This window comes from Pezoporus occidentalis, unplaced genomic scaffold (genome assembly GCF_034315485.1).
Source record: "Pezoporus occidentalis ecotype Australia unplaced genomic scaffold, CSIRO_AGI_Poc_V1 ctg127, whole genome shotgun sequence".
Classification (NCBI taxonomy): domain Eukaryota; kingdom Metazoa; phylum Chordata; class Aves; order Psittaciformes; family Psittacidae; genus Pezoporus; species Pezoporus occidentalis.
This window is the reverse complement of record NW_026913071.1, coordinates 1,904,234-1,927,449: the sequence shown is the minus strand read 5'-3', so window position 1 is coordinate 1,927,449 and position 23,216 is coordinate 1,904,234. Positions and strand designations below refer to the sequence as shown.

The following is a 23,216-nucleotide window of genomic DNA, read 5'->3' as shown; positions in this document are numbered from 1 at the left end:
CCACCCTCACAGTAAAGAACTTCTTCCTTATATCCAATCTTAACTTCCCCTGTTTAAGTTTTAACCCGTTACCCCTTGTCCTATCACTACAGTGCCTAATGATGAGTCCCTCCCCAATATCCTTATAAACTCCCTGCAGATACTGGAATGCTGCTATGAGGTCTCCACGCAGCCTTCTCCTCTTGAAACATGTCAAAGCTCTTCTGCATTCCTGGCTGAGAAAGGCATTGGGATGTATTGTGTCTGGTTTTCACTTCACCAGAGAGAGTGACAAACATGCAGATATTAACAGGATTTTTTAAAAAGGCCTTTATTGATTTCATGCTCAAGACATCCATAAAACAATCACTGCTTTTAATTCAAAGAACTGTAGATTTGACTTAGGAAAATATAAATATGCCTCACTATGTCACAGTATTTGTAAGAAAATAAACTTAATCATTTGGTAACTTGGCTTTAACAATATGCACTTACTTTCGAAGAAGATTGCAAAGAATACATTAACCAGGAAAAGGGAGAACAACTGATCATTTATCAGTTTAACCATCATTAAACTTACTTTTTTTGAGCTAGCTACCAATTTTAAAGAGTATATAAAAAGTAGGAATACCAATATCACCGATATAGCCCCAAAATACAAAATCAAGACCCTAAAAAGGCACTTCTAGTTTCTGCTTCAAGTAAGTATTTCAAGTGTTGGCAAAATTCCTCACAAATAGAAGCTATACCTGAATATCCGTTTGTTACTGGAACATATAATTCTATCATTTCAACATTAAATGTTAATGCTTTATATCAAATCTGTGGCATTAACTTTCTGTTGGTTCAAACCTTCTGAATCAACAAGCAGACATTTTTATTTCTGCAAGCAGAAACACTGCAGTACCACTGTTTCAGGCTGCTTTATCAGTTAGCTGTCATTTGCAAGGCAGAAATCTTTACAATGGCACGTTCATAAGGCATCACCCAATTACAGTTTGCCAATCATTTCCAAGGAGTTTAATTCTGAATTTTCTACTATATTTTCATACTATTCAGGTAAATCATTGACAAAACCCCATTTTTTGTTTATTCATTTATGCTAGAGTGACAACTAAATAAATTGACTTCCAGAAGCACAGAACAACCATTAGTCTTCATTAATAGTGCTCATGTAAGGGAAATTAATGTAATAGACTAAGAAGCATCCTTTTAAATAGCTACAAACTGTTTCATCATTGGACATACCCATAATATGATGGTCTCTGGAAATTTCCAAGGAAGTTATGGTTCCATGAGTTCACAGTGAATGAAAAGAGAGTCTCACAATTTAATTTGTTTCTTCTTAATTTACAATCTGTTTCCTGGAATAAACCTTTACGGGTCAGGTAGCTTACTCCCAGAATGTCATCAGTAGCCATAAATCATGACAACCATACTAAGGGAAATTAAGATACAGTCATTAGTATTAGCTGTCAGGTTGGCCCACAGCATTTATTTCTTCCTTAAAGTCTTGCATATTGGCCAGCCATCAGATACCCCATCTTATACAATATAAAAATCTAGTGTAATTACATTTCTGTTATTAAAAATGTATTACTCCAGTTTATAATCAAATCTCCACCCAAAACCATATCCTGATTTTTCATCACTGGCTGCATTAAAGTACACTTTCAGAAGTAAAGTTCCTTGGTGAGCATAGAGACCACACAGGGAATCTGCTTCTTCTCACTGAAGCGTGGATCATCAGACTGTGATTCAAAATTGGTGGCAACCACATAGTTGACCCGTGTGAGGATCTGCATGATCTCAAGTTGTTTTCCATGCTCATTTAGCACAGAGCACAGGGACTGCACAAACCAGGAGCCTCTTCCAGGATTCCTCCAGGAGTAATAACCTTACAGGAAAGACAGACAAGAAAGTATATTTTTCCTCTTTTTTTTCTTACTATATTGAAGATATGAAATGCCAGAGAATATCTGAAGAATGGAATGGCAGAGAATATGTCTAATTTGTGTGAAAGACTGGGCAAAGAGTGATAATGCACACACAGAAAGATTAAATCTTATCATTTGTGTCACATATCCTATTTCATTAAACTGGAGAATAATGTGTATTAGCTCTCCTAACCTCACACTACTAAAGTACCGATCTATATTTTTGCATTTGGGAAACTGCCCTGCCCATGGCAAGGGAGTTGGTACTAGATGATCTTAAGGTCCTTTCCCAACCCAAACCATCCTATGATTCTATGCTTTTCCTCTCCAAGTTTCATGCTGTAACTATTTCTCTTCCTGCCTCAATCAAGTATTCAACATACTCACTAAACTGGGACATGGACAGGCATGATTCCCAAAAAACTGTATTGCCTCCTCCATTTGTCTACGTCTTCTCACCTTCTCAGATTGGGGCTTTCTCCTGTTTCCATGACAGCTAGTGTAAAAAGTAGTGCATACAACACAGTGGCCTAACATACAGTAGGCCTTAGTGTTTTGTCCATCGATGTACAAGACGTTATGAATAAGGGTAAGTTTAGCATCAAATCAATGTGAGTGATGAGTTGTTAGGCTTCTACCCCCACCCTGACCCGCTTTTCTTTACCTGGCACTGTGGAATACGCAAACAGAAAATCTGCTTCTACTGGAATTTTGTATCTTGGATTGGCATCTGTCTCCAGAGTGTCATTTGCAGGGCCAGAGTCAGTTTGTATGCCTTCATCAAATTCAGAGCCTCTGCATGCCTGACAGCAGTGAAGGCAAAGAGAACTTGTCCAATAAGGTGAAACAAGGTGTTATAAAACTGAGTATTCGTTAACATTTTTTAATGTATATAGTTTTAAACAGTACTTTGCATGTATTAGAAGCAGAAATTAAATTCCATGGGATGTCTCATTGTCCAGTGATAAAATTACTAGCCTGCCCATTTTAAAATATACATCCCTGAAGGGAGGGAATAGTGTTGCAGGCTCTGGATTTCAGTGGATTGTCAAAGTGCCAAGTCAGCATTAGTTTACTATATAAGATTATTATATATAATAGTCAGCAATTAACAAGTGTAATTAGCACATCATTAACAAGTGCAATGTATAACCACATTCTGTACTCAGCTCTGTCTGCAGAGAGGGAGTTTATCTTTCTGCTTTGCAGCTCATGTATTACCAAGCACAAAGAGACACCATGTACAAAATTACAGTGACAATATATTCTTTACATCTGTGAATGCTGTATATAAATTATCTTTTAAAAACAAACCAATCTCCCAACTTCTCTCAACACGGTTTTTCACAAAACCGCCACTACAATTCAGTAAGTTAACACATATTGCAGAGCAAACAACCAACATATCATGTTTTCTCCACTGCAGCAGTAGGATACTGTATTTACCTTAGGGCTATTACCTGAATGAAGAATAATTTGGGTTTGCCTATAAGGCTTTTACACTTGTCTCCTCTGAATAGCGCAGTCAAACTCTTGATAGCCATGGGTCCATCAGTGCCATAGATGAGGCCTTCTTCTCCATGGCTTAGCAGGATACAGGCAAAACAAGCGGCATCACTGTGATTCTCCTCAGCAGCTACAAATCAAATACTTCTTAGCCAAAAGGAAGCAACATTCTAAATAAAAATTATATTTAGCAAACACATTTTTCTGAGACTAAATATACACTGGGCCTCTACTAGAAGGCACAAGAGGGAATGGATAAAAATGACACAACCTACTTTTTAGTACTGTGATGTGTATCTTGAATACATAAATGCATCCTTCACTTGACTCCAAGTCTAGCCCACTGGAGTCAACAGGCTGGATTCTGTATCTATTATGACAAGGCTCTTCACTTAATACAAAGGACAGATGCTTCAGATTCCTAATATAACAAGAAAACTGTATTTCTGAATTGATGTTGGAAGAAGAGGTGGGGAATTAAGTCTAATCCATTCAGAAACCAAATCCTTCTATACAGAAAATAGCATGTAACAGGGCTCAAGCAATCTGTTTTAATTTGACTTGCTTTGAGCAGGGGGTAGATTCAGTCACTTCCAAAGGTCTTTTCCACTCTAAATTATTCTATGATTCTAATTTTTTACCTTGCTTCAGTAATTTTTCCATATCACCCCGGCTTCGGTCATTGTATGTGCAAACCTCAAACCCCAAGTTCTGAAAACTCTTAGCTAAATCTCCAGCATCTTTATCAGTGCCATTGCGTGTACCCATTCCTGGCAGAAAACAAAGAGTATGGTTGATTGCACATTACACAATTCAAAATTAATCACATGCTCGAAGGTACATTTTTAGGTTTATAATTAATAAAACTAACCGGTGTCATGGTGACATGATTTTAAAACAATCCTTTTAACAACATTCTCAGCACTGAGAACAAACTGTGAGGTTTGTTTTCATGCAAGGTTCAGCGTTAACACGGATCTTATCCTGAAAAATGTTGGCATGTCTCCAGCATCTTGCAACACTGGACCACTATGGATGATTCTGTCTCCTTTTGGTTATGCAGTGTAACTGAGAAACAGCGGAAAAGAGCACCTATAATACCCATCTAAAAGAAACTGATATAAATTCTTTGGAATAAACACTTGATTTAGTGTGTATGCCAAGTATATAGGAAAAGACCTATAAGTTGACTATAACACAAGTATCTGTTTTGAAACTCTACATGGTCTGAAAAGTTAAATGCAGGAGTGTGGACAGAGCACAGCTACAGCTTTTAGTTTCTGTAGGTCATAGCTGTAGCTCAGGGACAGAGGAGTTATAATATGGGTCACAGATGCCAAAGTTCAAATTTTAACAACACAGCCTTAACCTCTGGGACAAAGGGTTAGTTTGAAGTTGGTAGAGCAAGGTGACATGCCCTTTGAAACATGAGCTGCAAAGAGCTGCTTTAATACGAGTGAGAAAGAACAGGAATAAATTGTAGGAATAACTGTTTCTCAAAAAAGACAAATATAATCATTAAAATTCCATGTCCTAAAAAGAAAATGCTTACTGATTAACTAAAGTATAAGAATTCTAAGGTCTGTAATGACTATCATCAGAAGAAGAGCAATACCTGTTTTGTCTTCAAAATTTTTGTTGTTTATAATAATACATTTGCCAACTTTCTTGTAGTCCATATTATACTGGAATGTGGGTGTAACAATTCGGTACTGATTACTGAGAGAGGACTTTGGCTGTTCTTCTTCTCCATTCTTCTTTTTCCTGGGTGAACCAAATGGAACTACTGTTAGGGCCCAGTCACATGCGGTGTGCCTATTTACCTTAATTCAAATCATCCAGGCAGCCCCACCCAATGTTTTTTCTTCTCTGGTATTTGTTTTCTTCCTTCATATTTTAAATAGAGGCGCAAAGATCGTGTGATTTCTATGAAGCGATTACTGTATGCGGTTGGATACTGATGATGGTAAAGTGACTCTAAGTGCACTGCAGCCAACAGTAATATATGCAGATCCTGACCCACAGATAAAACAAATACCTAAATATGAAGTCAGGCTGGTGATAGCCTTTTGCAAACTATGGTTCTGGACGTATTTTACTTTTACTATAAATAATTCATGGAAGGACAAAAAAATCTCCCTTAATAACTATTTTAAATACAAGAAGATTACCCGATGGAGTGATAGGATTTGTTTACTAAATCATCATCACCCGTAAGTTCTCTGAAGATAAGGCCAAGCATTAGGCAGTTCCTACTGACAAAGGTTATAGATGTGGACAGGCCATGCATTAATTTGATCTGCCAAACAGCAGTCTGATCCTATGCAAAAAACCAAGCACATTTGAATGTAATTATCAATACCTGAACCTCACTTAAAACCAAACAGGAAACCCACAACAAAACAAAACAGGCATTTATAGTTCTCTGTTAATGACTACATACTGACCATTGCAGCCAGCATGTGCATCTGAAGTATAAGCACAAGGAACTCAGCAGTACTTCCTTTTAGAGGTGGGTATTCTGGTCCAAGCAGGTGGTTTCAGATATTGGTAAGATTTCCTCCAGCAGAACTGAAGCCAGTGAGAGCCTATGAAGGCTCTGATTCAACCTCAGAACTATGAACAAACTTTGGAGCAAGCCCAGTTAGAAACAATGCTCACAGAAGGCCAGAAGAGGTTATCAGAACCTCTCTTATTTGGTCCAGCATCCTGCTTCCAATAGTATTTATTGATGATGTCTGAGAGCAAAACATAACCTGTTTTCACAGCACAAATAACTGTATAACACAGTTCGTTATTAACAAAACTAGATTTTCCCCATAATCTCAATTAATTTAAGTACTTTCACTATTCCCACTCTTACATCTTTCTAAAGAATTACTAAGCTATTTGGTTCAATAATAGCCTGTAGACATGAGATCGCTGCCAACTGATTAAATGTTTTTAGTAATCTACTCTCTTACCTTCCTGATTTAACAACTGCTATCTTTTAGCATAAGTGCCCCCTTTTTTATTACTAAAGGACAAACCTATTTGGAAACTATAACAAACCCTGTCTGGATGATTCACTGTGTTTAAATGCTAATACGACTCAATTTTACAACAGCTTCTTCTTCTTTTTGAGTGTCATCATGTTTTATTATAAAAGGCCAAATTAAATAGCTGCACCTGGCAGGCTTTCTCTATGCTCTTTCTACATGTGACCATCCTAATATCCTCTCTTCTCCTAGACTTCTCTTAGAGATGACAAAACATGATATTGAATTAAACTTACTTGAGGATTCCGTCTGATACTCTGGTACATTCTTTTCCTGGCAAATGACAAGTATTGGTATTCTCTTTGCATACTGCTTCTTGAGGGCTCTGGGAGCCATAATTAAATATGCTTTGCCTCAAGAAGAGATTTTAACCTTTTTAAAGAATTATCCACAACTGTATGATGTTAATATTACATTTGACTTTCAAAGAGATCTTGGATTCTTATTTTAGCCTAAAATTCCCCCTGGTCCTAGATCACTTCGACAGCTCTTTGGCAAAGAGAGAAAAAGTAATTTCAGAACAACAAATAACCGTTCAGGTCGATGAAGAGGCTAATTTCCTCAGTCCACACTGGAATCAGGTTTCTGCAGGTTTATCTGGCTTCAGTGATTTCCTGAACAAAGCTATGCCTAACAGGGGCTGTTACACACAATAGGATATTTTCAAGGTGATTGTACACAAACTTCTGTTTATGTCCAACCCATGAGCAGTTGTGAACACTTGGGACAGATCCACATGAGCAGTACTCTATCATGTTTGCACTGTCTGCTCTCCTAAAATGCTGGAAGTGATCTAATTCTAGTCCAGAAATCACGCAGCCACATTACCCTATAAAAAGCCTCAATGTAAACAGAAGCTAGGTTAAGGGGCATAGTAACATAGCCACACAACTTCTCTGAAATCACCTCACTTCTGAGTTCAATAGTTCGCACTCATTCATACAGAAATACTTGGGAGTTTCAGAGATGTGACTATTACTGCTGCTATTCCCAAAGTACACAAATTAGATTCTGCACAAAGTAGAATCTTTATCCCGCTCAATGTCAAGTGTCACAGAGAACCCTCATCAGTAGCACACATTCCCTATTCCTTTATAGAGGATAGTATGGTTTTGTTCTAATGATTCCTTCCAAGCTGAACAGGCTAACAAGATACTAAGCAACGACAGCATGCTTTGTAGGGCTATGCCCATCATTTCTTTACTGGCAGACAACAAACAGTTCCAGGAATCTTTTAGTACCTATCCAAACTGAATAAATAAGGAAGCAAAGATTGTGGAGTATAAATATCCTGAGCCTGCAGTCCAGGGAGAAATTGTTTTTTGAAGATTCTATTTTCTGTGCCAACATGGAGCAATAGGGGAATTGCCCGACTTGACCTGCACTAAACTGACAGCGTAAGAGCCAACGTTTCAGTTTCAACAAGCTAAATCAGACCTTGTAATAATGACTAATAAACATGTAATACTGAGTCCTTAAGGGGAATGCCCTGTCACTGACAGGTTGTTTTATGACTGAAAGCCTCAAGCTTCCTTGATAAATTTTTGTTTTCTAAGCTTTGAACTAGACACATGCTAAATATTTACCGCTGTAGTTCTTACTAACCCTTCTAATCAATGTTTTCTGATGGGGTTTTCACAGGTTAGTTATGTGCTGTTATAAAATGTTTTAAGCTATTTCCCCTCAGTTTTATCTCATTCTGCTTCTCTGACATCCAGTGTCTTTAGCTTCCCTCTTTTGGGATTCAAACTTGTCCAGACTAAATAGAAACTTGAATTTTAAGACTGTTTACTCTTTCTTCAGCTTTTAATTACAACTGTGCCGTAATTTCTCACTCCACTAGTGGTCACTGATTTTTCCCTGAGACAGAAATACTGTTCTGGCCAGTGCTCTCATGTATTCCATGTTCTCTCCCTCCAATCAAGGGTTCAGGAAAACTGAAACTCCACCCTGGCACCCTGAGAGCCTGACTCATTTTCACCCTTAATTTGTTTCTAAATCTAGGCTTTAGGTTTGACAACTGAAAGCAGTGTCTCTTAGAAGCTGAGATTTCCTCTCCTTTGGCTTCCTTTCTACTGCAATCTTTCTGCATTTTCTTCGCTACCATGTATTAATATGACATACCAACAAAGTAAGAATCCATGTGCAGGAGAATGGCTTCCTTGAGTGTTGCAGCCTCTTACCATCTTTCCCACCTGCTATAGCCAGGCTCCTGGGCTCAGCTCTACCAGTCCTCCAGCGTAACGTGTTTCAGTGAAAGCCAGATGCTTAACTTAAGTGTAGTGTGATATATTTCCACAGGGAGAGTCTTCACTTTCCATCACATCACGTAATGTCAGTTGTGTAGTCTGGTATTGCCTAATTTGCTCAAGGTGTAAAGGCCAGTGACTGTAAAAGACCCTTCTGCTCTAAGAAAGCTGGTCTGCTCTAACTATATGGACTCCACTTGGAACAGCACCAGCACAACACGAGGAAAGTTCTCAAGAACTGTTAACACCACTTCATTTACTAAACCTCAGCATTAAGAATGATTAAAAATAGGATGATAATAATTGACAGACAAGAGAACTCTTCTGAAAACATGAGCTGCTTGGCCTAAGAAGCAATGTGACACCAGCACACAGAAAGAAGAAACAGCTCTCCCTGGAGAAGAAGTCACTTCAATAGCCTTATGGACAGAGGATTAGATGAACAGAGACAAGTTTCACAATCATTGCTTCCCAGTCACACAATGGAAGGAGTTTTCTGCTTGCTTTTTTCCCTATTTGTTCACTTTTCTAAGAGGAAATTAATGTGTTAATAAAAATGAACTCTAAAAACAGTATTACAGAGAGATATCCTGGCTTTGAAAACAGCTATAGTATCCTTCTCTTCCAGGAAAGTTGGGGATTTTTGTTGCTGTAAGCCGATGTAAAATAAAAAACGTCAAATAATCTGTGTAAACAGATTAAAAATTAAGTCTACAATAACGATACTATTCAATTTCAGGAAGTTGACTTTAGCGGTAGGTGGGAAAGGCTAAACTAATTACGTTCATTTCTATGTGAAGTACACACACACAAGAGAACACTTTCTCTATGAACTTCAGTAGGTTTGGGCTTTACTTGACAGTGAATATCACAAAACATTGTGACAGTTTTTTACTCTTTCATGCTTCTTTAATACAATATGTATCAGTTTTGAATGACTGATAACAGGTTTCTGTTAAAATCTGCCTTAAAAAACATGCTACCTTTACAGAACACACCATCTCAGGATCCTTTCTGAAGTCCCCACGCTTTTTAGCATCTTCTCAGGTAATCAACCAACATCCACCAGAACTTTCATACACGTAACATTGTGGGATGCAATAGATCTTAAAAATGCAATGCTCTTTATTCCATTACAAACAGCTGAGATGATTCCTGCATGGCTTTTACATTTGGGGACCTCTTTAAAAGCTTCATCTGAATAAATTCCCCATCGAATTACAGTACTGTGGAGTAAGTGAACATAATACATTAGTTTTAAGATCTCTAAAGACACTTACGTAGCCTATATTGCTGATTTAATTTGATGCAGTTTGTGTGGTTCTATGCCGCTATTTCTGTCTAAAAAACCGCATTTCTGCCATTACTGCATGCACAGTATAAATGATATTTGCGACTGCTGCCCATCACAAAGCACCACCAAACTATGTGTAGTATAACTGAGTGTGCCAGAGACTACTTCAGTTATTCTTCCAAACGAAATTAACAAGAAACAGAATTCATAAATTAGACAAACCAAGGCTCAATATTTTGTCTGTTTCTACCTTAAACTCAGTAATTAGTGGCTATTCATACGGCTGATGCTTTCTGATGATCATACATTAATATGCCTTACTCCTACATAACCTTGCCTTCAAACTGCCAGCGTTAATACTTTTATCCAGTCTAATTTCACCGTATTTAGTACACCTCTAATTACTGTACACTCTCCCCTCTTTGAATTTTTTTCTCTTGAAACCTATTGGCAATAACAAGCCAAAGACACTTGTAAAACATGACTAGAGCTTTTTAGATCTTAAGTTCTTTAAGGCAGACTCTTTGTTCTTTGTCAGATCCGTTTTGGTAGACTGTCACACAGATTTAGAGCTGCATGCAAATAATAGATTATCCTGTTGCCTCTTCCCATTAATATTTCATCATATTGGCAGAGCAGCAACATTTCTGGACAAGAAGAATGTGTTACTACTTGAATAGTCTTTTATAAAAATTAATATTCCTTTACTGTTAAAAATCAGAAAGCAGAAATTACACAGGATAAGGACTAACCATAAGGGCTGGAACAAACAGGATCATAGAATGATTTGAGTTGGAAGTGACCTTAAAGCTCATCCAGTTCCAACCCCCCTGCCTTGGGCAGGGGTACCTTCTGCTAGACCAGGTTGCTCCAAGCCCCATCGACCCTGGCCTTGAACACTGTCAGGTACGGGGCAGCTACAACTTCCTGTGAAAACTCTAAGGAATGTTTTACTACATTTGCTGCATTTAAACACGGATAAATACTAAAACTGTATTACGGTGCATTTGATGGTGTGATCCTGGGTCACAGGCCAAGAAGGTATCATGCTAGAATACTAAGTGAAGCCAGCAGTAAACATTAACAGGAGCCACTGCAGAAGATACTGGCCTCTGGGAGATGTCAACTGTTTCCAACCTGTTACACACTATGGGTTCAGAAAACTTTTCTTCTCAATACATTCCAATGGCAGATGCAATTTCCATTTCTCTCTTTTCAGACAGATAACACCTTACCAAGGACTTTTTTGAAAGCAGTTAAATATAATCGTGAATCAAAAAAACACACACTATCCCTCACAATCTCTGTTTAAACAAAGGTTACTTGGGCTTCCAAAGTACATGCCAGTAGAGAAACTTAAAACCAGCTTAAAAAGCTGAAGGGAAAATCTCCTCAGGAAAAAGGGACAATACTAATTATGCAGGAGGAAGTTCAAGTAAATACTGCATGCTTTCACTTTCCCTATTGAAAGTATCAGCAAATGACTGTTGACTTTGACAGACTAGCACAAACAAAGTATCTGGTCTTTAGAAGGCTATTTTTATATATGCCCCAGATAAATGTCAAAAGAAAATGTTTAAAAAAATTCTAATATTAAAGTCAGAATCTCTTCAACATAATAGAAAGTCTTCGTTTAGAAGAGAGAAGAAAAACGGTCTTACAAAACTGAACATAAAAGTCCCCCCAAAAGCATCTAAACATTACTTCACCTATACTGCTAACTATGGCAAAGAGATGTCTTATACAAAGGCATGAAAACTGACAGCTGCAATTTAGAACAACAAACATGAACAGCACAAAAAAAAAACCAAAACCCTGGAACACTAAAACACAAACCCAATCAAATGGTACTAGATTTCTGTTCCCTCTAATAACCTTGTTTTGCCTGTTGAAGTAATTGTAAATTATAGTGAAACATGGCAAACTGAGAATATTGGAGTCTAAAGTTCATATTCACCAATGACACATAAAGTCTATGCAACCCTTTCATCTTCATGTACTACTCTGCTGAAGTGCCTAAGCCTTGAAAGTTTCTTCTTGGAAAGGGGTAGGATAAAGAGAAATGGCAAGTGTGTTTGCTCAAACATCACAGCCCTGAAGGAACGCACCCTGCTTTCAGCCTGGGAGGCAGCCCTACTAAAAGCAACAGGACCAGTCAGGCAGTAAAATTATCCCCATTTGCACTGCTCTCAAGATCAGGGCCGTAATAATTATTTAGCCTCCAGCTTCTTTTTGAACTGCCAATTAGTGCATGGCTTCTTAGGACATCTTTGGAATTAGATGTTCTGCTGCTTAAACGAAGCCAGTTTAAAAGTCACCAAAGGCAAAGCCTTTTGCCTGAATGACCCTGAAACTAGGAAGCTAATGAAGACTGTACCTCTTGTTTCTTTGGAAACCGAGGTTCCAAGCCCTCCTTGTAACTGTAAACACACTAATTTTGAAAGGAAAATATTGCTGTAGCAGTCTTGAAAGAAAGGAGTTAGATAAACAATGTGATTATTTCCTTGAACTTATAAAGCTAATAACGGAGCTGTGAGGTACCCAAGCTATCATTAACAAATTCTTTGCTCAAGACAGGGCTGAGTTCATTCATCCAATAAAATAGTATCATATTAAAAGTCTGGTTTTATTCTTACTATAACATACCTAGCAGTACTGTTACAGATTTTGTACAAAAATTGCAAATTAAAATGCTTTTTTTTCAAGAAACCCTGGCATTTTCCTACGTTTCCTGTAGCATGCTGCATCACCTCCAGCAATAGAACACAAGCTATAAAAGTAGTTATTAAACTATTCATTCATTGTTCATCAATTAACTTGATGAACAAGTTAATTAAACAAACCAAAACGCTCAGCTGGGGGGATAGGTTCTGTTATCTGCTAAGAGCCACTTAGTTGTGCTCTAGGTGGAGACCTGAGTGTGAATCCTGATTCTGCTACTGAATAGCTTTAGCAAAGTAACTCGGTATCTCTTGGTTTTAGCTTATCCATTATGAAATGGAGCCTAAACAAACTTATTTCATAAAAGAACTGCAGATCTCATGGCTTCTTTCCAGGGGGGATAGCAGGGTACAGTAAACTAGAGAATGAATTTAAAATCCACTGTTTTGTACATACCTACTATGTTCACATCCAGAGCATGGGAGGTAGCTTACTGCCATCTGCCTCCTAAGTGGTTGAAACAAAGGCACTCTTATTGTTCACTATGGAGGTTTACAGTGGATCTCAGTTCAGACACAAATTCCTATCTTTGGTTACTGCATATTAGCTTCCCTGAAGAGATAAAACTGCTCATGCCTACACATGATTATTTAAATTGAACTGCAAAAATGACAGGGTAGCAGTTCACAGAATACAGCATTCCCCCAAAGTATACATAGCCCTAAAGGCCTCTGAGGCCTTGGCGTAACAGTCAAGATACCACAGCTGATCACACTGCAGTTACTCACCTGCACTATAGCAATGGCTATCAGTATGTTCCTTTGAAAATATAATCTAAAGTGTATTAGCTTGAATCACAACAAGGCTCCACCTACCACAAAGCTTCACAACTGCAACAGTCTCGGAGATGAACAAAATCAGCTAGTGAACTGCAAGATGCTAACTGCAGTAACTGACTCACCGAAGTATGAGCACACCTTTCATTTGATCTCTTGCAAAGCAAGCCACAAACCCTTATTCAGTAGTTTCTACAAACCTGCAGCTTCTGTTTAATCTACAGAACGTCTTTTAGATTGATACTCAACTTTTTTTAAAAACATCCATGTATAGATCCATTGGATCCATTTATGAATTCTTTGCTTACAAAAAGTGCTTCCTCCTATCTTCTGGTTTTCCATCACCTATATATTTGTATAATATACTACGTATTCATACTACCTACAATAACAGCAAATTATCTTTCAACTTTTATTTAGAGAAACTAAATGCATTTTAAATCCCTCATTGTATGACATTTTTTAGACCCTGAGCTACTCTTACAGCTTTTTTTGTCCCTTCTCCAATTCAGAGGGAGACTCTTCTTTAAGAACTTGGAAAACAAATAAACCCAGTCCAGGGCAACTGTAAACTCACTCTGTAATGAAAAGAGCAGAGCTGTTTGAAGGAGTAAGCTTCAGACTGCAACTTCTGACACTGTATATTTTATATATGTATCTCTGGAGTTCTGATAGTTAACATCTGCCTCCTTCTTCTAACCACGTTTAAATGATGGTCTTCACATAATTCAAATCAAAACCATGGCTATAATTTTATTATATACAAATGAAGCAGAGGAAGCACGCTGGGGCTGAGCCAGCGGCACTTTGTAAACAGTTTCAACACAGACTATTACATCTAATATTGTTCACATTTTGCAACTGTTAAAAAAGAAACAGGCAACAGTATCCTAGTCTTTGTGCACATAGTTCATATATAATTTACAGCTTACATAACAATTTTGAGGTGTGACACCTGCAGCAGAGAAAACACCAGTAAAGTTTTAAATTCTCAACCATCAATCTGTAATTAATCTTCAGCTTCCCAATCAGCTGTGTGATACTTGCTGTGCAGGCCTCATAATGTTGTATGTGAGATAATATTCAAGTAACAAAGAAAAGGTAAAACTTTACAAATAAAGCATATTGCTTGCTGAAAGGTTTTCTCCTTATTTCTAGAAAACCTGCACGTACACACCTGCCATGGGTGTTCTGGAAACTGAAATCCTACGTAGTATAATGAGCACAGGCAACTGCCTGTTCGGGAGGGGAGCGTGGGAAGAAAAGGTGAAGCCTCTCTTATCTATCATAGGTACTAAGAGCAATTAACAGGTACATACATTGCTATACGGAACGCTTGGAAAATGACAAAAAAAAACCCAATCCTCCCCTCCTAAACCCTATTTCTCAGAGAACTCTCTGGCCAGGACTGGCAGTTGCAAAATGTCACTACAATTATAATTAGCTTGATATAAACACTGACACTAAAATTCTCAGGGTATTCATTCATGAGCTTTCCAAACAGGTGGCAGAGAAGGAAGGAGATCAGGAACATTCTACAGTACCTTGGCTCATCATCAAATGGTACTCCACACTGCATCTGCAAACAGCTTCAGCTTGTCCTCAAGAACAAGTCTAATCCTCTGTGCTAATGCTAGGAGCCCACCATGCTCAGGGTTACATTGGAGAGAGAAACAGGATGGATGCTCTCTGTGTTCAGGCCCAAACATTTGCATGTGTCAGCAGTGGGTCACGCTGGACTTTTCTATGGGGCTATTCAAACCCTCACACCCATCACCCTGCAAGCTGAGGTCATGCAGGCCTGATCTACCTTTGCTGACAAGCAGAAAACACTCCTGTCGCTCTGATTCTATCGCTGTTCCTATGTAAGAGTGTAGGAAAACACAGCTGATCCTGAGAGCAAGGTGGGACAGAAGACTTCATTTTGTAGTATGTCTGTCTTCTTTCTCTTAAAACCTGATCCACCATTATTATTCTGATATTAGCACACTGATTATTTCTAAGAAAATGCTGCAAATTAACATGCAGTTTCCAAAACTTCTTTGTATTCTGATTCGCCGATCCATTTCCTATGTATTTATTATTTATTTAAACAGGTTTGGTTTATTATAAATCCAGTTTAATTTGGTTTTGAATCTTTTGAAAGCTTAAAAATGACACTACATAATAGCTTTCCTCCAAATTTTGTATGACAGCCCAGCGTTTGCTGCAATGAGGGGAATAAATTCCTACACTAAGAGGAAATTAGGATACTTGACTCACTGTTTTGATTGCTACGGATACAGTTCATTGATAACCCAGTGTTTGTTGTGCTTTATGAGATAAAAGCCTCTAAGGAGGCTGGAAACAAACACTGACTGTGAATTAGAGAGTTCTTACACTTTAGACGGGATACTGGGGAATTTCCTATGTGGCACATCCAGTAAATGTCCCAGGTAAAGTACAAGCCCTGACCAGATTTTCACTAATTAATACTCCCGTAGTGTTTTCCAGAAGTTGAGCTCCAGACCTAACAAATAATCAAACCAATTTCCCCAAGTCGAGTCTGTTTTGAACAAGACAGTAATCTCTCCATTTCCTTATTTCAGCCAATGAGCCTTTTGTTGCATTTTTTTCTCCCTGTCCAGTTGAAGAGGGGAGTGACAGAGCGGGATTGGTGGGTACCTAGCATCCAGGCCCAGTGTTTTCAAATGGCAAAAAAAATAGGGAATGGACAACTCGGGAAAACGTGTGCATCTTCATCACTGTGAAACTGTTCTTCATAAAATTCTACCTGCAAAGGAGCTTCTTACAAACCAAATAAAAATAAGCTGTTGGTAATCAAAAGTGGATAGAAGCAATCCCCCTCAAAAGACAGAAGAACAACAGAAGAACAAAGCTGACACAAAGACAACTTGCCACACTTGTTACAGCTCCAAAGCTGAGGTTCAGCTGAGGCTGAATCTCAATAATGAACATTTATTCATTGAAGGACAAGGCTATTTTGAGAAATATACCTATACTGAGACAAGGGACATGAAGTTGAAGTAGACGGCTTTGGTAACATCCGTGCTTCCCTACTTTGCTGCCCTGTAACCAAAATAAATACCATACAAATGAAAAGAAACCTTTATATCTGTAAATCTTTTTGACCTGAATGCTAGTTTACAAACATGGTAGGTATCATAACTATTGCACTACTGAAGGCAAGATGCACACTGATGTTTCCAGCAAGCTTTCAGATTCATTAAAATGAAAAGTCTCAAACTTTATAGTGGCTTGAGTTGGCAGAAATAAATACTTTAGAGATATTTTGGGTTTGCAGTGTTAAACAGATGAACTACTCTTGGTGACTATATGTCAGTGTACCCTATGCACTTCTCAAATTCCTTAGTGGGATTTTCTTACAATATATTTCATGTTTCTGCATTAAGGACACTACAGAATCACACAGTTTCAACTGTAACTAGATATTAGTAAGAATTCCTAAATATATATGTAAATTATGTTTTCTGCTTCCAGATGAGAGAGGAATATTGCCCATAAAACAAAACGTTAGGGCTGGAGTAGGTAAAAGTAAACAGAGGACAAATGGTTCTATACAATTAAATTAGAATAAAACTGGTACCTATACTACTAATAACCACCTTCTTCTGCATTGTACTTCTTCACTGAAGCCCACAAACAGTCATGACTATTGACAGCGCAAGCATGAGTCTACCTTGGGAATTTTCAGATACAGCTTTAAAAAGAAAGAAAATACAACTTTCATTAGGAAATCTCTGCTCTACTTAATATGGTGGAAGCACAATTGTTTCATGTTACGTTTTCTGGATGCAAAAATAGGCTTGCTGCTATCAATCCCCAAGACGAATCAGTCTCACCTCTGTGCCTGGCAAAATCTTGGAGCAGATTCTCCCGGAAGGCATGCTAAGGCACATGAAAAACAGAAAGATGCTTGGTAACAGCCAGTATGGCTTCACGAAGGGGAAATCCTGACTGACCAATTTGGTGGCCTTCTATGATGGGGCTATGGAACTGACGAACATGGGCAAAGCAGCTGACGTCATCTACTCGGATTTGTGCAAAGTGTTGGACACTGTCCCGCATGACATCCTTGTCTCTAAATTGGAGAGACATCAATTTGATAGGTGGACCACTCAGTGGATAAAGAACTGGCTGGATGGCTGCATTCAATGGCTCAGCCTCCAGCTGGAGACCAGTAACGAGTGGTGTCCCTCAGGGATCGGTGTTAGGACCAGTCTTGTTCAACACCATTGTTGGTGACATGGACAGTGGGATTGAGTGCACCCTCAGTAAGTTTGCTGATAACACCAAGCTGTGTGGTTCAGTTGTGTCGTGGTTTAAACTCCCACCAACGCTGGAGGGAAGGAATGCATCCAGAAGGACCTTGAGGTTGTAAGGAGGGCCGATGCCAACCTCATGAAGTTTACCCATGACAAGTGCAAGGTCCTACAAATGGGTCAGAACACTCCCAGGCACAGCTACAGGTTGGGCAGAGAAGAGATTCAGAGCAGCCCTGCGGAGAAGGACCTGGGGGTGTTGGTTGATGAGAAAATGAACATGAGCCAGCTTCAGTGTGCGCTCACAGCCCAGAAAGCCAACTGTATCCTGGGCTGCATCAAAAGGAGCGTGACCAGCAGGTTGAAGGAGGTGATCCTGCCCCTCTATTCTGCTATTGTGAGACCTCACCTAGAGCATTGTGTGCAGTTCTGGTGTCCTCAACATAAAAAGGACATGGAACTGTTAGAACAAGTCCAGAGGAGGCCACGAGGATGATCAGGGGACTGGAGCACCTCCCGTATGAAGACAGGCTGAGAAAGTTGGGGCTGTTCAGCCTGGAGAAGAGAAGGCTGCATGGAGACCTCATAGCAGCCTTCCAGTATCTGAAGGGGGCCTACAAGGATGCTGGGGAGGAATTCTTCATTAGGGACTGTAGTGATAAGACAAGGCGTAACAAGTTCAAACTTAAACAGGGGAAGTTTAGATTTGCTATAAGGAGGAAATTCTTTACTGTGAGGGTGGTGAGGTACTGGAATGGGTTGTCCAATGAAGTTGTGAATGCTTCATCCTTGGAGGTGTTCAAGGGCAGGCTGGACAAAGCCTTGGGTGACATGGTTTAGTGTGAGGTGTCCCTGCCCATGGCAGGGGGGTTGGAACTAGATGATCTTAAGGAACTAGATGAGTTAAGGTCCTTTCCAACCCTAACTATTCTATGATTCCATGGTTCTATGACACCAAATGACGATATGATATCATTCTGTGGAGAAGTATTTTCAAAGCCTTAAAGCATACAGAGCGCAGAAAAGAAAAAAAAAAATCTATGGGAAAAATTCTATTTGTTTCTATCGCATAAAGACTTAAAATACATGTTTGAAATCCTCAGCTCAAGCTTCATTTAACCATGTTCTGAAACGTGGTTGTGCACAAGCTTGCCACAGTGTATCCTGCTTTCTTAAACAGAACTTTTTGCTCAACTGCAACTTACCCTAATTTCTGCCCACTTCTTTTTTTTGCAATAAACAAAATTGATACCCTCCTGCCATCTAGTGGCCACAAACCCCCCGAACCAAACACCACCGGCGGATGTTCATTCAAAACTGACTTCTTTCAACTCCTTTCCCCACCACCACTAACTAAATACTATCACTTTTTCAAAGCAAAGGAAATACGTACAAGTTAATTCCCCTTAACTGTGGTGCAGCCAAAAGAACCTATCCGCTCCGTGGCTTGTTCTGAGCCTCGTGGCCTCGATTCTAAAGCAGGCCCACACTCTTCTGAGAGAAATGTGCTGCAGTGAATAAGATTCTCACCTATTTCTACTTACTGCTCTCGCAAGATGAATCTCCAGTCACAGCCAGAGAATGGGAATTCACCATTTCAAAGCCTTGAAGAAAGACCAGCAGTTTCCGCTAGCTTCCAATTCTGAGCTGTGAAGCTGGTGGAAACTGCTGGCCTTTCTGCGAGGGCTTCAATTTAGTTTCTCACTGCTCTGGGTTTCTTTTTTAATACAAAACCTAAGCTGAATCTTCTCAGTTACCTCATATTTCATCTAAACAATTTTTTACTTCTAAAGAAAAATGTTTCAAACTTATCTTCAAGGAGTTCCCAAAAGATGAATGCCTCAAACTGATGATGCACAGTCAAATTATTTGGCAAATGTCTTACATAAAAAAGTGATAGAAATGCTGATTATTGCCTTTCCTTCAGGAATGATTAACTTTGAGTTGCCTAATTTAATAGCAGTATTAGCATATCACCTCTTATAAAGAAGACCAATTCAGATATTAAAACACACATTTTATAGTTTAAAAAGAATCCTTTGAAAAATGTTTGGCAAGATTTAAAACCAAATGTACATTATGTATTTTGCATGACATAGATCTGCTAAAATTAATAATACACACACACATCATAAAACATATTTAAGGAATGAGAAAATTAGACAGAGAAAGCAAAGTGGCTTGCTTAACAGCACATCAAAAGTCTTCTAACACTAAAGCATCTTCACTCCTTGCAGATTTGTTACCCCTATTAGACTCATATAATAAGCAGCAAAAATGAAATTATATTCTCCATGTACTTTCTCTAACTCATACTGTTTACTTGAACGTGCATGTCCAGTAGCGATAAAAATCAAAACCTCTTTGTAAATACCACAGTCTTTGTAGTAAATGCCTCTAATAAAATCCTTCTAAATCTATGAAGTTCACAGTGTTAAGTAGTAACTTCATAGAATCACAAAATGATCTGGGTTGGAAAGGAACTTAAAGACCATTTAGCTCCAACTCCCCTGCCACAGGCAGGGACACCTTCCACTAGAGCAGGTTGCTCCAAGCCCCGTCCAGCCTGTTCCTGAACACCGCGAGGGCTGGGGCATTTCCTCACATTCAATAGTATTTGTACAATCTGCACTTTCATTCTTCATCTTCTGCATTTTCAGTCACATTTATCTAGCATTTTCAGGAGTACAGACAAGCAGTACATAATTTTTGCTTCCTATACAATTAATGAAAAAAAAGCTTATACTTCAGTGAGATGACTATGTTTTAAAATAAAAGGCTTTTTAATTTATTCTGTAATGGGTTGCATCTCTAGACTCTGTGAGGCTTCTTTGTGCTACAACCTAGATGGCACATCCAGGCTTTAAACTAACTTAAATAGTCAGCAGGGGATTCCAGTGTGCAGGAGATGAGCTGAGCTGAATGCAGTAAAATAGATAATTAATGGCATATTTAATTCCCAGCTCCACCAAAGGGCAGTGTTTAAGATGAGGGACCATAATTGACGCTAAATGAACTAAGTGATCTCTTGACTACCAAATAAAGCTTATGGGAGATACTATAAGGTACAGATCTATACATTAAACCTACACAGTATAAACCATCTCCCTATCTGAACCACTGATGACATTGTGGACATGGCAAACTGAACACCAAAATCCCACTGAGGAGTAGCATGACAGCTGATATAATAACAGGAATTAATGTAGTAACTTACTTTGCAAAAAGTGAGAATCTGCTACTTCTGTCTGGCCTTGCATCGACTACATCTTCACGAACTTCATCACCTCCATCTTCTATAGAGTGATCAACATGCTGATTCCCAGACATCTACAGATAAAAGTACAGATTTCTGACCCTGTATTATCATGACATTGCACATGCCTAGCTGCCTGCTTACGGTTACCAAAAGTAATTTCTCTCACACATACCACTCTCAAAAATGCAGGTAAGAACAAAAGTAAAAACAATTTTATGGTAAAGATCTTATGACTAACTCCCAGGGAATTTTTCGGTGGTCTGGAAAGAACTATGCTGGGAAGAAAGCAAAGACAACTAACAACAAAATAGTTGTAACAGCAATTCTACCTAGTACTAAGACACCCAGAGAGCTCCTGTTGTTTCATTTGCACACAGTCAAATGCATGTAACAGAAAAAGCCCTGTATTATCCTCTCTGGATGGAATCTTAGGTTTTCATTTCTCTGTTTTATCTATACCAACCCTAAATGATTAGTTAATACATGTGTAGACCTGTTAGGCAGAAAAAAAGTTGTGTTTCTTGGAAATTAAAAGGTATTTTCATTGCATTCTTACACAACTTGCTATATTTCAACCAGTGGGGACTTTCTGACTGTTACTCCAGTAAGTTTGGAACATCTTCACTCATCTCAAAAGCAACATAGGGCACTGCTAAACAAGGCTAAGCTGGCCTAATGACTTCTTCCTGATGAAAAAAAAGTCCGTTTCCTCTTCTTACATGTATTCTGTTGCCCACTGAGGAAGTATATTTAGATCACTGACCCAGCAGAAAAGTACAAGAAGAAAGGAGTTATTTCTCTGATGGGGGCAAAGATCTGCACCAGCTCAGCACTGGGTGAGAAGGCAGTGTGGGACCCCATGCACATGGTGGGATGTGCTGAGCCACCTTGTCCAACTCCAGCCTTGGGCTTCAGGAAGAAAAGCAGCAGCGATTTCTGCCTCTTCCCCATACTTAGGCAGATTAAAATTGCCTTTATAATCTATTTACTCAGAAGAGTTTACACCTAGCTTGAAAACCATCCTGCTGACCCTGCCAGGCCCAGCTGCTGCATGGCTGCCAGCACCACCCCAGCCAGGCCATTAATGGAGGTTCCCGAGAGTAACAGCAGTTCCCAAAAGCTGGAATCTAGATTCTGCTTTGTCAAACTAATGCGCTTTTTTATCCTCTTTTAAAATATAAGAATCAAGGAGCTCACAGGCCGCAGGTGGGCAGTGAAGCAGCCGACAAGCACGGGTGGCTGCCTCAGGATAGCAGCCCCAAACCAAGGCGGGCGAGCGCAGGACGCCAGCTCCTCCAACTACCAACTACACACATCCCAGCTCCCACCGCGAGTACTCCTGCCCTCCGTCAGGAAACGGCGGTGTAGGCACCGCGGCCACCTGAAGGGCCCAAGTGTGTGGTGCTGAGGGAGAGCCCCTTCCTCCCACCCCTACCTCCGCACCTGGGCGCCAAAGAACAGGGAGCAGCGGGCGCCAAAGAACGGGGAGCAGCGGGCGCCAGAAAACGGGGAGCAGCGGGCGCCAGAAAACGGGGAGCAGCGGGCCCCAAAGAACGGGGAGCAGCGGGCCCCAAAGAACGGGGAGCAGCGGGCCCCAAAGAACGGGGAGCAGCGGGCCCCAAAGAACGGGGAGCAGCGGGCCCCGAGGCTGCGCAGCAGGGGCCAGGAGCGGAACAGGCGCCGGGCAGCGGGAGGGCGGCTGAAGGGAAGGCGGGAAGGCGGCAGGCCGGGCCGGGGACCCAGGGGAGCCGAGCGGGGTGCCTGAGGCGAGCAGGGAGCGCGGCCGGCGGATCGCGGAGGGGCAGGCGGCTGGGAAAGGGCCGGGGCTTGCCTTGGCGCGGGCGTCCGGCGAGGCAGAGGGGAATCGAAAGTGGCGTGGCCGCTCCCCGCAAGCCGGCAGTGGGGCGAGTTCTGCCGGCCCGGGCCTGCCCCAAAAGAGCCGCGTCTTCCGCCCACTAGTGGCCGGGGGGGCGCTGCGGGCTGGGCAGTGGGCAGTGGGGAGGGTGCCCCGGCCCTCCTCGCTCTGCTGGTAATGACGGCTTCATCACAGCGGAAAGGAAATTGCCCTTTTCTAATGTCTGTGCTCTGTCACACCTCCGCCAAAGAAGAGCCTTAAGTTTCATGGTGACACGAGATTGTCTGGATCTAAGGAAATTTTTTCCCTTCTATAAACT

At 40.1% G+C, this 23,216-nt stretch overlaps 1 protein-coding gene across 2 annotated transcripts; it reads right to left on the bottom strand.

Moving 5' to 3' along the window:
• Positions 1–438: 438 nt before the first annotated feature.
• CASP7 (caspase 7) lies at positions 439–21,113 on the bottom strand. 2 transcript variants are annotated; one of them, XM_062607902.1, is made up of 6 exons: positions 21,001–21,113; positions 5,038–5,186; positions 4,064–4,192; positions 3,377–3,552; positions 2,581–2,719; positions 439–1,876 (listed from the first exon to the last, which is right to left on the bottom strand). In XM_062607902.1, exons 1-6 carry the CDS (start codon positions 21,111–21,113, stop codon positions 1,653–1,655), a joined length of 930 nt encoding a protein of 309 aa, XP_062463886.1. In that variant the 3' UTR covers positions 439–1,652. The 2 variants fall into 2 exon arrangements, with proteins under 2 accessions (XP_062463886.1, XP_062463887.1); XM_062607903.1 differs by lacking the exon at positions 21,001–21,113 and adding an exon at positions 8,585–8,942.
• Positions 21,114–23,216: the final 2,103 nt, after the last annotated feature.